Raw genomic sequence first — 16006 nt, forward strand, 5'->3', positions numbered from 1 at the left:
CTCTTCCAATGTGGTGAGCAGCATGAAGGAAATTCTTTCTCTACGCTAAGTAATGTTTTCCCATATCAGAGACATTTATACGAACAATGACAAGTCCGAAAGGCCTTCAAGATCAAAGCAAGTGATTTATTGTGATGCAATAATATCTGAGGCATCAGCACAACACACAAAAGTACTCAAATCTCATTAAGTTTTTCCCATTTCAGTTCACAACACAGGATGGAGGAAGACTAGAACATTCGGTGTCTATTTGTCAGACTCCCTGTGGACAGAACCTTATTGAAAGCAACTTTACAGCCCATCAAACCAGAAATCATCATCAACACCACAAGAGGAGCCCTAGAAACTGAACCATCAGCAGGGGCAGAGCTGCCTCCTTTAGCCACCCCAAAACTAACAATGGCGAAGCCCATTGGGGGAAGCACACATAAGCAGATCTGAACTTACATCCAGAAACTGTTTTTATAGAATACCTTTACAGGGAACCATTTTTATACAACTTTTGTTCCCACGTGGACACATTTTATGAGCGCAACCACCCACTGAAACTGTAATGTAAACTGTTATGAGCTTTATTAGGAATGAATAAAAAAGAGAACTGTTTTCTGATCATTTGAGGGTTTCATAAAATTTCACTCTGAAGTCATGAAAATAAGAATAATCAGAAAATTATGATCAATTATTAAAGCAAACACTGCCACTCCCACTGCCGCTGGTATTCACTGTGACCTCTTCAGCTCATAATCTTCACTTCATCTGGAGAGTCGAGCTCAGCAGCTGTTATTTTCTCTTTCCTCTCTTCCTCCTGTTTCTCTTCCACCGCAGGATCTGGGTACAGGCAGGAGGTGTTGCCATCTTTCCATGTGACCACAATATTTCCTGCATTGCTCTGCTCACTTGTGTCACTGTTGGACATGTGAGGCTTGTTTCCCTGCAGTGGCATGTCTGATGCTGGGTGTGTGCTGTTTTCTTTGAGCAGCTCCTGATCTTCATTTTTCTGAAGCAGAGATGTTGCAGCCTTGTACTCGGCTATCTTCTTCCTGCTCCTGTTTGAGTTAGTACAGAAACCTTTAATATAATATACAGTATGTTCGCTCTCAAAAAAATAGCAGTCAAACAACTTCGGGTCATACTTATTTGCCATGGCTCCCATTCCCAGGAGAAGAAAACCAACAAGAAGGCAGACAAAGGCCAGTCCCAGCAGTACAAATGTCCATGTGGTTGCTGCAACACGAGGATAATTAAAACCTGAAAACCTCCCTGCCCTCTTTCATATGAGAATATCATATGCACACTGCAGAATCAGTAACACACACACACAAACAAGAGTTAAATAAGGGCTTGTCAGTATTTCCCAACTTTTTATTTTTGATAATCTGTAGAATATTAGCCTCAAAACAAATGCGTATCTACAGATGTGAGATGTTTCCCTGATTAGAACATGTAAAAATTTGACATAACAGTATTTTCTACATGACAGCATTACAACATAACAACACTAACCTTTTAGTCAGCGAATTTCTCTGGATTTTTGAATGCTCGCTTTCTTACTAAAATATGTGGCATCAACGTTTTTGCCAAATGTGTAAATTAACAGTCCGAGCTGTTCACAGCTACTCCCCCTGACAGCCTAATGAGTAATGAAAATGAACCAGTGCCAAGACCCTTGTGGTCTGGTTCACCAGCATGAAGCTGAGAAACTGCTGAGCAGAATTCTTGCTCTGAGCTTTATCATTTAGCTTTTCCCCCCCGACAAGTTTCCGTTTTCTATATGGAAAAGCTTTCAGCATGTGGCAAAGTGGCTGGGACAGAATTCATTTGCCATTTGTCACTTGCATATATTGTTATTTTGTGTTCTGATATCTTATAGTCTATCATAATGCTTTAATGTAGTGATGGGTCCAGCAACACTGACGCACCGACGCATGTCTCAAGCTCACAGAGTGAAACCTGTATCGGTGCGTGCGTCGCTTTAAGAAAAAGTCACGTGATCGATACAGCTGTGTTTAAAAGATGCCGAATTTTTCTGAATAAAAACTTATAATAAACTCTGAATCAATTACATTTAAATGGGTAATATTACATTCACAATACTGTCATTTTAATTTTCACTTAATGTCATTCACAATATATTTTAAAGATGTCTGCAATAGTTGCAATGTAAAAGATATAAAATGATTCCATGGAAAGTACAATAGCTTACAGTGTGTACAAGTATGACTAGGTCATTGAATCAGTGTCTGTTGAGTCTCAAGTAAGGTGCCTGCAATGATATTTAAGGTCCAGCAGGTGTCGGTATGGAGCAAAACAGCAACACTGTGTCGACACAGATACAGTTTGGGGAATATGCTGAAAGGCTTCACGAGGCCTCATCTACCCATCACTACTTTAATGTAAACACAGCACATGCAACCTTGGCTCTACATACTATCCCAGGTCTGTTTGTGGTAGCATTGGTTATATTCACTTCATCATTAATTGATTTGAATCTTTCATTTGTTTATGTAGCTTGGTTATACTTACCATTGTGTGTTCCTTTGAGCAGGTCCTATGTGTAAAACAGTACTTCCTGATTTTATAGGATATGATGTCACTGATTATGTCAATTGGGTGTAACCAAATGAAGAGGTGTTTCTTTTGTGTAAAATTGTTTATTTCATTTAAAATAACCTCACGAGTCAGATTAAGTGAAGAGATTGACTTTTCAAACTGTTTAGTTGGGTGAATGAGTTAAGTGGAAAAATCATTTTATTCCTGTTTCTTTGTCTAGACTGTGTTGTGTTGCTTAGTCTATCCTGTTTTCCCAATGGTAGAGGTTAATGAGATCCAGGTGTGAGTAGAATTCTGTATAAAGCAGGTGAGATTTTGACAGGTTCTTATGTTTTTGTGAAACAATTGTTGAAAGGCGACGCCAGAAAATAAAGAACACTTAAAGGAAACTTGAACAGTCTGCAGATGCTGTCTTCCTATCACCTCTCATGCTGCTTATGTTATGCTACTTCACACAGCATACTATGTCTCAGGAAAAAAAAATATTGCAGACTATCCAAATTACCAAGTATTTCATGTTACACATCCATTTGGATCAAGTATTCTAGCAGGAGCAGCACTTACGGTCCTCTGTGCGGTAGAACCAACGTAGATACTCTCTTTGTTCCTTTGTCATAGCTGTCAGCTCTCCTGTTTGTGCTTCATCCTCGTACGTCAAATCGTCAGAAGCTCTCCGATGTCCTTAAGAGGACACACAGACAGACCCCACAGAAGCTTTGATTGTCAAACACAAATGTAGCAAACTGAGGATTTCAGTATCAGCTCTTAAATTTGTCTCTGTACCAGTAATGATGAAGTGGCAGGAGAGCAGGTCCTCTACTGCCAAGTATGCATGCAGAGTATCACTGGGCAAGATACTAACCCCAAGTTGCTCTCGGATGCATCCATCGCATTATAAATGTGTACGCATGTTAGGAAGCACTAAAAAGCTTAGAAGAAAAGTGCTTGCGTGATTGGGTGAATTTGGCATGTTGGGCGCTTTCTGTGCTCTGGGAGAGTAGAAAAGCGCTATACAAGAATTAGTCCATTTAACATTTACATGTGCTGTTCATTAAACATACTCTTCTGAATGTAATATATTTTGAGTTCCTTAGTGATAAACTGTAAAGATTTTGTTGGCCAAAGATTCAGGTCACTGTGACCTGACCTCCTCAAAGCACTTTCTAACACAAGTCTCATCCACACGATCACACACACATTCATACAGCTCTTATCTATACACTTTGATCTAACACTCACACTCCAGTGGATATATCAGGACAACTTGGGATTCTGTATCGTGCCCAAGGATACTTTGACACATACAAAGTACGTTATGTGGATCCAGCTTTCTAACTGCTAGCTGACTCACAGTCTCTCATGACAAGAATGTTCTGCAATGAGTTTTCTTTGCTTTTCTATCTTTATTGCAATCAAAAAACACAGGTCACTAATAAGCACAATAGTATGGACAAGTTTGATTTAGACAAGATTAGTGAAAGAAATTCACTGACGTTTAAATGAGCTCCACCTTTTTCAGCTGAAGAATTAAAGTGATAAATGAACACTTTAATAGAATACTTAATAATATTAACTACTTTTTGACTACTTCAATATATTTTCATGAAATCACATTATTGCACTTTCACTTTAAATTTGTCCGAGTTCCTTTTCTACTTATATGTGAACGTGTTGCGTATTGCTAAAGCAGGATTTACGGTGTGTCCGCGTACATGTTTTCAGTCGAATGGTGGGGGTTCCACCCACCCTAGATACATTCCCGTGCAGTCATCCAATATCCTGACTGCATGTTGTTGGAAGCGTATGACATAAGCATCTGCCAAATGTAGACTGGTTAATAAGTGAGTCAGAATAGAGGAAAGAGTGATAGCAGAGTTCACTAAACTACAAAAGTCCAACATAAAGAAGCACAGTGGCTGCGGTGGACATTTTCATTGTTTTTAACTCTCTTTGTGTGTTAGAACTTCTCTGCTGCCGGCTGACAGACCAAAATCTAAAAGAGCAACAGTGGCCTGCAGACCAGCTGTTACACACACTTTGTACACTGCCTCCATCTGACAACAGAGGCAGACTGCAGGCCTACAGGCAGGCCCTGGACTAAAGTGGGCAGTGAACCCGCTGTCTTTGGTGGACCATAAATCCTGCTTCAGTGTGAAAAGTGTGCAAAGAACAGAAAAGCTGCTTTCTGTTCAATAACTACTGAGTCTTACTGAATCTTTCCTGGCAGATGTCCCCCTGATCCAGAGATCTCCACTTTGGGTGTTTGCTGTGTTGTACGAGGATCGCATGCTGGCCATTGTGTGACAGAAGCATTGATAGCTTTCTACTGATCAGTTGGTCCCGGTCACAGTCCCATATTAACCAAGCAGCATCCACCTCGGGTTCATGGCAATCCTGGGTGTGCACTGGCCCTTCGTGCTGGGCTGACAGACACCTAGATGATGCGACACACATCAGCATGTCCCGACTGATCCAGATCCACTGCTGATATTCAGAGTCTAGGTTGCATGTCTTCAATTGGACTTCACCTGTATCTGCTGAATCTTCCAGACACAGGTTGTGCTGGGTGTTGTGGATCATGAATGCTCTTGCCCCTGCAGGTGTTGACAGTATAACAACGTTAGATATAGACCACTTAAAAAATGATATTTTGCATGGTTGGAGCTTAACAAGGTTCCAAGTAGAGCTTCAACATGGAACAAGACAAAATGCGAGTGAGACAAAACATTTTTTTGAGCATGCAATTGATTTAAAATAACGCTTAAACTGAAACAGGCTGTTTTACAGCTGATCAAAAGTTTAGGACCACATGCCTTTAAAAGGCCATATCTGTGTAAAAATGTCAATTCATTGTCATTTTCTGTCAGGTAGTCAAACTGTCATGATGTTCTGACGGCAAAGGCAAAAAAAAACTTTCCCTTTTTGAATGTGGTTGGGTTGTTGAACTGCATAAGTCTCTCACAGCACGCCATCGCTGCTGAGGTGGGACACAGTAAGAAAGTCATTTGGAATTTCTTAGATGATCCTGAGGGTTATGGAACAAAAAAAATCAAGTGGCAAGACCCAAAGAAATGTCACAAGCACTGAACCAGAGGATCCAACTGGCTGTCCGTCAAGACACTGGACAATCCTTGACCCAAATTAAGGCTTTTACTGGTGCCAACCACAATCGCATAACCATCAGACGACATCTGAGACTGAAGGGCTTTAAAAACAAAAAACGTCTTCAAACTAAAACGTCTCTGTTTTGCACTTTGCAAGATACCACCAAACATGGGACATTGAAAGGTGGAAGAAAGTTTTACTCTGATGAGAAAAAAATTAAACCTCGATGGTGCTGATGGTTTCCAATGTTACTGACGTGACAAGCAGATCCCACCTGAGATGTTTTCAAATTTACAAAAATGGACAACAGTTCCAGACAGTAGATGCCCTTCATGCAGTTGTCTTCAGCTATGGGTGGCTGTAGCTCAGGTGGCAGAGCAGGTCAGCCACTAATCACAAGGTTGGTGGTTTGATCCCAGGCTGCCTCCTGGCTGCATGCCAAATGTCCTTGGGCAAGATACTGTGTTTGCCTACTGGTGGTGGTCAGAGGGCCCGGTGGCACCAGTGTCCGGCAGCCTCGCCTCTGTCAGTGCGCCCCAGGGCAGCTGTGGCTACAATGTATATGGGAATGACTGGATGTGTAAAGTGCTTTGGGGTCCTTAGGGACTAGTAAAGCGCTATATAAATGCAGGCCATTTATCATTTCACCACTTGGAGAAATTTTCCCACTCACTTCATAGAAACGCTTGCATCAAGCATGGCGCATCGAGTTTTTAAAGTGATCAACAATAACGCTGGAGCTACTCATTGCTGAATTCATGTTTGGAACTTTGACTTCTGTTTTGGAGGAGGGTTAGTGGTCAGTTTAACCCTCATAATGTCCTCCCGATTTCCATACAGCTTTGCTCCTCAGGGGTCAAAAATGTCCCCACTTCATTTGACTGTTTTTTAAAGTATAAAGTATAAATTGTCAATCAATTCAGTGTTACACCTTAGTTTTACTTAAGACCAACACATTAACACAAAATTTACTCAACATTTTACATTTTAGGGCCACCAGACCTTCTTTACAAAAACCACACCCTGTTTTTTAGCGAAAACAAATTGAGAAAATTAAATATTTAATTGTTTAGATAATTTTGACTATCTGACTAACTACAGAGTGCTGTATGTTGAACTTTAGTGAGAATTTTTTTTGAACCATTTAAATTTTTTAAATGGCAGCACGTAATCACACCGGTGGTCCTCAGGAGTCAAAAATGTCCCCATCTAGTTTGATTGATACTTAAATAAGACAAAATTTGGATTTTACAGCAGTAAAATTTTTGTATCTCTACAGTTCAAAAATGTAATAAGCTTTGCCCTGCACAGAGTGGATAGTGAAACAAATGGAATCATCATAATGACATTATTTCATATTTATTACTTCCCCCTCCTCATTGCTTTATTATTGTAGCTCTAGTAATAAATAATAATGTAAGGATTCTGGATCAGCACCGTGATGCCCATAGTATATACAGTATTCTGAAGAAGGTCTAAAATGTCCCTGTGTGTGCGTGCATGTGTGTTTTATTTAGATGGATTTTTTTTAATTATTACTCATGATATAACATTGTGCAGACATGGCTGGTAAGGACATGAGGAGGAAACAGCAGGAGCTGTGTGAGGCTACTAAAGGCAGGGCTATAACATTTTTCTGTCATCATTTTATTATAGATTAAGTGCAAGAGTTGTTAGGTGTGGATAATTAGATTATAGTTTATTGCAATAGCAAGTTGTGCCTTGTTCTCAGATAGACAGCAAGTGGAGAGTGATATATGAAATGATGGAAGGAAGAAGAGAAGCAAAGAGTGATTCACAGGCAGAGCCTAAATTATTTCTCACAGTTTTTTGTGTCCTTATGGTTCCAAGCGCTGTCACCAATCTTTGCATTTTGTTATTATCTCATGACACTTGTTTAATCAGCTACCATCTCTCCTGTGGACTTTTTAATGTCTACAGTCTCAGATCAACACAGCCCTGCCCTCCAGCACTATCCACAGCAACCCCTCAACAGCAACATTGTACCCATCATGTAAACCATCGGCTACGTTTGCTTTGCCTTGTTGCCCATATTAGATTCTTGATGAATGTGTGTTGTTGTTATTCAGCCTGGTTCAATGTGCCCCTTTTTAACTTTGAGCACCCGCCCCTTTAAGCCTCTCTGCACAGCCCTGCCGGGCGCTGGCGTAAACTCTCGACCGTCTCACACTTCTGTTTGATCAGTTTTCTGTTTGACGTTTATTCAGCTGTGTGAAAACCCTGGGGAACCCTCCCGAGGGAGTAATAAAGTTACATTTAATTTAATCTAATAACTTTAATCTCAGCCAAACCGATTTACTCACGAACAAATAAAACACTGAAAAAGCCAAACAAGAACATTTTTAAGTTATCAAAGTGACTTGTACATCATGTTTAACCCGAGTGGTGAAAGACCTCGGGGGTTTGAAGACGATGTGTCGGCTCAGATATTTGAAGTTTACACAGCTACATCCTCACCTGAAAATATGTTAAAAGTTTTTTGTGACCCAGAAAGAGAAATAAGAGTGATAATAAAACTAAGTAGCTGCCGTCATTGTTGGAGACTGGAATTGGCTGGGCCCGCTATGAATTCTGCCATATGGTTTTTCAATTTTGTTGTCCGGGTGGAAAATCTGGAGAAAGGTGGGATTCTCCCGGAAAAATCGGGAGGGTTGGCATGTATGGTTGTGGCAACATCACTAACCTTGTCAAACACCTCAGAGTAAATCATATCACAGAATATGAGGAGCGTATGTTGAGACTGAAGAGGAGGACAGGGACAGGTGGTGCTAGGGTGAGAGTCTCTCACGGAGTCCTTTAGTGCTGCAGGCAGGCAACGTGTTCAAATAGGCACAACTTCAGGTTTTTTATTTCTATATGATGAACTCTGCATTGTTACGTGATAAGAACAAGTAATCTGATGTCCTGTAATCATTATGACGCTATAATTTGAGATACAATAAATAAAATCCGTTTTTGTACAAAGTATCGGATCAGTATCGTCGATACCACCCTGAATATTACTTGGTATCGGATGGGAAAGGAAATCAGTGGTATCGCACATCACTAGCAAGCGCCCAGTACGCTACGACACGTAATGGGAAATTCACAGACAAACTCACGGATTCTTCCACTGACCGCTGCGGCACACCTGCACCAGGGCAAACATCCGCCTGCTATACAGGTGAAAATAGAGCAACAGGCCCGCTGAGTCCTTGATTTTATCAAAAAAAGTTGTAAAGTTGTTTTTGTAGGATGGCACATTGATTGTGTTTAAATATCAGAATCAGAATACTACCATACCTTGGTACGTCTATTCTGCAAGAGTAATTTGGTTTTACAAAAGCAGTTTTATATCTTTTTAAAAACAAGAGTGTTGCAGTGCTCGCATTTAATCAAAAGACAACTGAGTAGAAGATGCATTTTTATTAAAGAGGTTCCATTCAGTCACTCTGAGTGACGGTTGGCATGTCACTTTTGGATTCACCTCTCATCTTCATCACCCTCATCGCTTTCTTTATTGCCTTCAAGTAGGGAGTCTTGTTCTTCAGAGTCGCTGTCAGCAAATTCATCCCACCAGTGGAACTGTTTGCTTGCATTACTTTTCTCATCATCACTGTCTTCCTCTCTAAACTGTCTCCTAAATCCTCCAGGAAGCAGATCCTCCGCTGCTTCTCCTTCATCCGGGTTGGCTTCATAGTCAACCTCAGCAGCAGCAAGGTCACTTTCATCTTGATGAGCTTCATTGCGTTCCTCTTCATCGTTGCTGCTGTCAGCATTTTGATCATCATTATTATAATTGCAATAATTGTGGTCATTTTCATCATCAGCATTATTGTCATCATGTCCATCATCAGAGTTGCTGTCATCAATTTCAAAACGAATGTTGAAGAAATTATTCTGATTGATGTGATCATTGTTGTTGTTAAGCTGCTCTGGCTCCCAAAGTCTCGCAACTTCACGTGGTAAAAATATTATAACATGTTCCACACCATTTTCAAAGACGTTGTCCATATCTCCCCAGTTACCACCTTCAGCCAAGAGTGGTTGCTCTACATGAAAGTTCAGTTAGCAAAGTCACAGCTAATCAAAAGAAACTTCAACACTGCATTACGTTTCTCTTGTACAATAACAGATCAAGTTCTTACCCTCATTAGGCTGAGCATGGGCCCCATCTCCTTGTTCCATCATCTGAACTTTAAAGATCCCACAAAGACATAAGTTATTCAAGTTAAGCAGTACATTTCCCATCTGTACTGTAGGGCATGCTCAAAAATCTCACTGTAAATATCTACCATCAGCTATCAAAGTTACAGCATTAAAAGTAAGTGTCACTTATAAAGCAGTTCCCCCAAAACTCACCTTTTTTTCAAAGAAACTGCTCTATGAAAATGTCCTAGTTCAGCTGTGTGTGTATCTGCTTGTTGCTGGAGTCAAAAATATGTTTCAGTTGTAACATTTAAACCTGCACTGTAACTGTGCAATAGCTGTGATGTCATAAGAACTACCAGAGTTCCATCCCATGACTGTTCCTTAAAATTCCACCTCAGGAAGGCCAACTCTGATGGCCTTCATCAGGGCTTATGTAAGCTTACTTCAGGAGTACCAATGTAGCCACTGTACTCCAGGTACCCTATGACCCTGATGGAGGGAGGTGTTAGCCCTTTTCTAACACAAAAATCAGTATAAATCACAATATACTGATATTTAAAAAACATAACCATGCTAACAGACAGCCATTTCTAAGTAGTGATCAGTGTTGGTCAAGTTACTTGAAAAAAGTAATCAGTAACTAATTACCGATTACTCGCCCAAAAAAGTAATTAGTTACTTAGTTACTTTTAAAAAACACGATTTACAACCTGAAGAGGTGATAAAGTGATAGATCTCTCAGCCCAATTCTACTTTTTCTGCATAATCATCATACAAAATGTAATCAAATGGAAAAGTCTCTCTTTTTAAAACTTGTTTTATCAGTTTTAATCTTTTAACTTTATGCATCAAGCAAACATGTAATTATATGCAACATTCTCTGACTTGAATAAATTAGTTTAATATTTAAACTTATTTCCTGCACATTCCAGCACATAAAATAAAATATTTGTTGTGTTTACACTCAGTCTTTCAAATAGATGCAAGTAAAACACAGCAGAAAATAAATAAAGTCAAAGACTCAGCGGTCCTGTTGCTCTATTTTCACCTGTAAAGCAGGAGTAGGGTAGGCGGAGGTTTACCCTGGTGCAGGTGTGGCGCGGTCAGTGGAAGAATCCGCGACTTTCTCTGTGAGTTTCCCATTACGTCGTAGCTACTCGGTGCTTGTTTGGAAGTTTAGGGTTTTTTTTCGCTGTAAAAAGAAGTTTTCTTCCCACGCACAGCGGACACTAATGTTTTTGTCACTTTTTATGGAATCAAACTCAAAGTAAGGTCAGTACTTCCACGCTTTAAACGCTGCACGCTCATACTCTCTCTGCACTCGATATGTGATCCATTGTTGATCTGCACACAGCTGTTGTCACGAACGTCGTGCTCGCTTACGTCACTGTCATGAGACATTCTCGCAAAAAAATCACGGTTTTAGTAACGTAGTAACGCAGCGTTCCTACGGGAAAGTAACGGTAATCTAATTACCGTTTTTGCAATAGTAATCCCTTACTTTACTCGTTACTTGAAAAAAGTAATCGGATTACAGTAACGCGTTACTTGTAACGCGTTACTGTAATCCGATTACTTTTTGCCCCGATTACTTGCCCATCTCTGCACATATGTGGACGCCAGGTCCTAGGAGGTTAAGGTGCCTGGGAAGGGAAAAACTGCATTATAGGTGGCAGAAAATTCACCTCTGTTCAAGGATCATCATTCACAGTGAACATAGATGGCCTCTTTCATTCCTCTTTCAAACCATCTGTCTTCTCTGTAAAAGATGTGAACGTCAGCATCCTTGAAAGAGTGACCTTTGTCTTTTAGACAGACATGTACAGCGGAGTCTTGTCCCATCGAGGTGGCTCTTATATTTTGTGTCATGCATTATGTAGAGGTCTGAGCACTCCTCACTACACTGCACAGCGTACAGTGCGTTGTTTAGCTTGTGGTTGGGAGTTTTGTCCTTGGGATGAACCAGTTTTTGTCTAAGAGTGGCTGAAGTGCACTGGGATGTGATCCTTGGAGAAGACTCTGCTGTGTTCCTCTGATAAACCTGCTACATAAGGGATGACAGTGTTGTTCCATTTGTCATTCTGTTTCTCCCTAATTAATTGAAACCTTCTTTCCTACCCATCTTCGCTATTTTCATGAAAGCCCAATTGAGATAACCACATTTTAAGAGCTTACTTCACATGTGTGTGTTCCTTCGTTTTCCCTTCTGGCTTAGAGGGAACATTTTCTTCCTGGTGTTGCAGGTTCCTGATTACTCCAAGTTTGTGTTCCAGAGGGTGGTGGGAGCCAAAAAGGAGGTACTGGTCCGTGTGTGTGGGCTTTCGGTAAACTTCAATGTTGAGGTTTGATCTCCACTTGGCAGTGTGCATGCATGTACAGTGTGTGTATGGTGTGTAGTTCAATGTGTAGTAGCAGTGTGTGTCCATTTACCTTTGTGGTGGGGAGCCTGTCTCAGCAGCCGAAAAAAAAGCTCTAAGCTGCACTGATTCTAGTTGCTGGTGCCTTGTCTTGCGGTCTTGCGGGTTGCACACTTCGTGCTCACATGGGATCCTGGAGCCAGCCATTCCCCTGGCATATTGCCCATGGTCACACATTTCACACAGACAGCGGATCCTGGCAGTGGCTGCCTGAGGTCAGTGAGTTCTCTGATGTCGCGGGCGCCCCCCTGTTCCCACGGTCTTGCAAGTTCACGAGCAGTAATGTAGAAACTAATGGCTTATCTGTTGAAGCCGGGGCAGTCAGTGTTTATTTGTGTGTTGTTTTCTGGGAAGGCCAAGAAAGAGCTAGAACACCTAGCAGGAACTCCCTGCTCATTGACTCCCTGTAACTAAGGTTACGGACTCCCTGCTGGCTAGGCTACACGGGGCTATGTCTACCCAGGCTTGTCTAACCAATTTGGTGTTCATTTCATCCCTCTACCTGCATCACCTGTCCCATCACATGCTGGCAGGTTCTGGGGACCCTGACATTGCACCTGAGCTGCTGGCCACTTCCACTCACCTGGCTTCCCTACCCTGCCAGCTCTCCTCTTTCCACCATGCCTAAGTGGGCAAAGTGGGGATAGTGGATGCCTCACAGGCAATGGTGAAGTTTCTTGGCCCTCGGATGGCATCCACTCTCCTATCTGCGTGAGGCCAGGCCCATCCTCCTGCAACCCCTCCCAGCACCTGCCCTCCAGCAGGAGCCAGTAGAGGGCGACTATCAGGAGGAGGATACTGACTCTGGGGTCCACTTCCCCGACATGCCCATCGTCCACAAGTTGGACCACACATACAGCCCAACGGTCACACTTGTACTTGGCACCTTGTTAAGATCCAACCATGCAAAATATTGTTTGTTTGTTTTGGGTTTTTTGCCATTTTTCAAGTGGTCTTCAACTTTTGATCGGGACTGTATATATTATATTAAGTATTAATAAAATCATTTCAAAATGTGTTTGAATAACAAGGTTATTTACCAGACAGGAGCAGCAACAGTAAGATCCTGGCATCAAACATATCTGAAAAAGACAGAGTAAGGGGATTCTTTCAGAACACTCAATAGAAGCTGTACAATATAATGCCAAGTGCAGCAATATCATCCTGTTGATATCAAACATACATTGACTATATATCTATTTATTATCAGTACATTTCTTTTATATGCCCATTATTTCATCTCTTTTATTCCTTATCTTGCACTTTTAATCTTTTGTGCTACTGACAGGAGGGTTACATTTTGTATTCTATTGTATTCTATTCTGATTACAAGACTATACTAACTATGTTTTTTATACATGTTTACATGCAGATAAGAGAGAGCCAGCACAGTGACAGATTTATTCTGGTCAACCAAGAGGAAAGTGAGCACACATCCAAAGAACCAGCAGTACATAGAGAATAGTGGTGTATGTTATTTCCACAGCCAGTAAAAAAAATAGTTGTATAGTGTTCATGTTGTTTCAAAACACCTTTCGTGCTTGACTGACATATTTCAGCTTGTAGGTGTCACCAGAATCATCATAAAACTATATGAATAAAACATTTCAAATAATATTTATTCTTTTAATAGGCAACCATATAATGTATGGGTCAGAGAGACAAAGTTTAGACCATGTGCCAAGATTACCCACTGGACCAAACGTACTGATGAAGCAATACAACTGTTCAGTCTAAAAGCATTGCTTTCATCCATGCAACTTTGAAGAGTGTCAGCTGTGTCAGAAGTCACTTCTCTGTCTGGCTCACAGTGAACAAATCTCATTGTAAAGACCTATTTGAACAAGCATGTGATGAGCCAGTCAACTCCAGATATATACCTTGCATATAAATATAATATGGTGAGAAAAAAACAACTTAAACATAAAAAATCGCAAAGAAAGAACAATACAGTATCCACATCTTCACCAAAGAGTAAAACAGTGAAATGTGGAGTATTAAACATTAGGTCTCTCTCCTCCAAGTCTCTGTTTGTACATGAGTTGATAATTGATGAACAAATTGATTTACTCTGCCTTACAGAAACCTGGTTGCAGCAGGAGGATTATGTTAGTTTAAATGAATCAACACCCCCGAGTCATTCTACCTACCAGAAACCTCGAAGCACAGGCCGAGGGGTCGGTGTGGCAGCAGTTTTCCACACCAGCCTATTAATCAACCAAAGACCCAGACACTTTTAATTCATTTGAAAGCCTGATGCCTTGCCCACCCTAGGTGGAAAACTCAAAAATCTGTCTTATTTGTAATCATCTATCATCCACCTGGGCCTGACAGAGAGTTTTGGTCTGATTTCTCAGCATTTTTATCTGATTTAGTGCTCAGCTCAGATAAAATCATTATTGTGTGATGTTAACATCCATGTAGATGCTAAAATCACGGCATTTAATCTCTTATTAGACTCTGTTGGCTTCTTTCAAAATGTAAAAGAACCCACCCACCACTCACTAATCACACTCTGGATATTGCTTTACTGTTGCCAGAGTGCTGCTCATAGGGGGTCATATGATTGGATTTTCTCTGCATGTATTATTGTAGTGTATACCTTACAATATAAAGCGCCTTGAGGTGACTTTTGTTGTGATTTGGCGCTGTATAAATAAAATAAAATTGAATATAAATCTCCATAATGTGTTTCTAATATTACTGACCACTCAAAGCACTTTTAGAGTACAAGTCACATTCTAACCATACATTTGAATATTAGGTCAGTTTTATGATTGTTACATACAATTTTTCAGCTGGTATGATTAATGATTATGAAGGCCGGAGAAACCTGCGGTCAGCTGAGGATGAAAAAGTCACCTGGTTGTGACAAAACATTTCTCCTTCTCAAAATGCAATCAACTTTCTGGGAATGTGTTCAAAGACATTTATATGGGATGTGGCACTGATAAGCTTCAGTCTGACTCATTATCACTGCTGATTTTCAAAAGGTTCAGCAGCTAACCTCTCACCATCATCCTAATTTAAGGGCTTAAAATCATTATTAGTACTAATCATTCATTTTATCCATAACATATGTTTAATGTCTTTATCCCTCTTCCCTTTTTAATTACTTCTATCAGACTACCCCAAGTATTTTGTTTCTTAGTGCTGTTTGACTGCAAAGACGTCTTATTTTCAGCACACCTTTGGATCACTTGCACAGATGTAATACTTATTTTGTTTCTGATGAAACATGTCCCTCTCTTCAGAACTAGTCTGTGGCACAAAAAGAAATGTTTTGTTTTTTGGGGTTTTTTTGCAAACGGCATGAAACAAACTGTGAAACAACTTTCCCCTTCATAGAAACCTGCTGGTTACACTTACGTAAATCACAAGAAACCGTCTATATTTACTGATAGTGTACTTACTTTTTGATGCTCCAGCTCTGGCAGAAGAAAGGAGAGAGTATCTGTGTGCTATGCAGGCAGAAGGCTAAAAATGAGACTTTCCAAAGTGAATGGGGAGGAGACTGTCCAATGTTTCATTACTCCGCCTTCTTTTTCTGAACGCTGATTGCGTTAAAGCCCATAAACAGAAACACTGTGATATTTTGTTGAATTATTAAACAGAACTACTATGTGAAGCTGAAGCCGGTTGCTGTTCTGCTATAACTCAGTCATGCTGTCCTGTTAATCTTTGATATCAATATGAAACTCATTCTCACAAAAGTGCTGCAAAGTCTTTGAACCAAAGTTCAGACGGTTGCATTTCAGGTCTTTGACCCTGTTGCATAGTTA

General features: G+C 40.5%; 1 protein-coding gene across 1 annotated transcript; it reads right to left on the bottom strand.

Annotated features, from left to right (window-relative positions):
* Nucleotides 1-143: 143 nt before the first annotated feature.
* On the bottom strand, nt 144-15855 carry LOC309710125 (uncharacterized protein). Its single transcript, XM_082539364.1, has 6 exons — nt 15638-15855; nt 13265-13306; nt 4761-5144; nt 3115-3231; nt 1134-1224; nt 144-1046 (listed from the first exon to the last, which is right to left on the bottom strand). Exons 2-6 carry the CDS (start codon nt 13302-13304, stop codon nt 734-736), a joined length of 945 nt encoding a protein of 314 aa, XP_082395490.1. The 5' UTR covers nt 13305-13306; nt 15638-15855; the 3' UTR covers nt 144-733.
* Nucleotides 15856-16006: the final 151 nt, after the last annotated feature.

The sequence above is a fragment of the Aulonocara stuartgranti genome (genome assembly GCF_965226115.1).
Source record: "Aulonocara stuartgranti genome assembly, chromosome: 1".
Classification (NCBI taxonomy): Eukaryota; Metazoa; Chordata; class Actinopteri; order Cichliformes; family Cichlidae; genus Aulonocara; species Aulonocara stuartgranti.

Excerpts from the sequence above, each read along its gene's own strand:
- LOC309710125 (XM_082539364.1), bottom strand. The coding sequence starts at position 13,304 with ATGTTTGATGCCAGGATCTTACTGTTGCTGCTCCTGTCTG. Across the intron at positions 5,145-13,264 it reads ACTGTTGCTGCTCCTGTCTG|GGGCAAGAGCATTCATGATC; the intron begins GTAAATAACCTT and ends CAACACCTGCAG. Across the intron at positions 1,047-1,133 it reads ATGGGAGCCATGGCAAATAA|GAGCAGGAAGAAGATAGCCG; the intron begins GTATGACCCGAA and ends TAACTCAAACAG.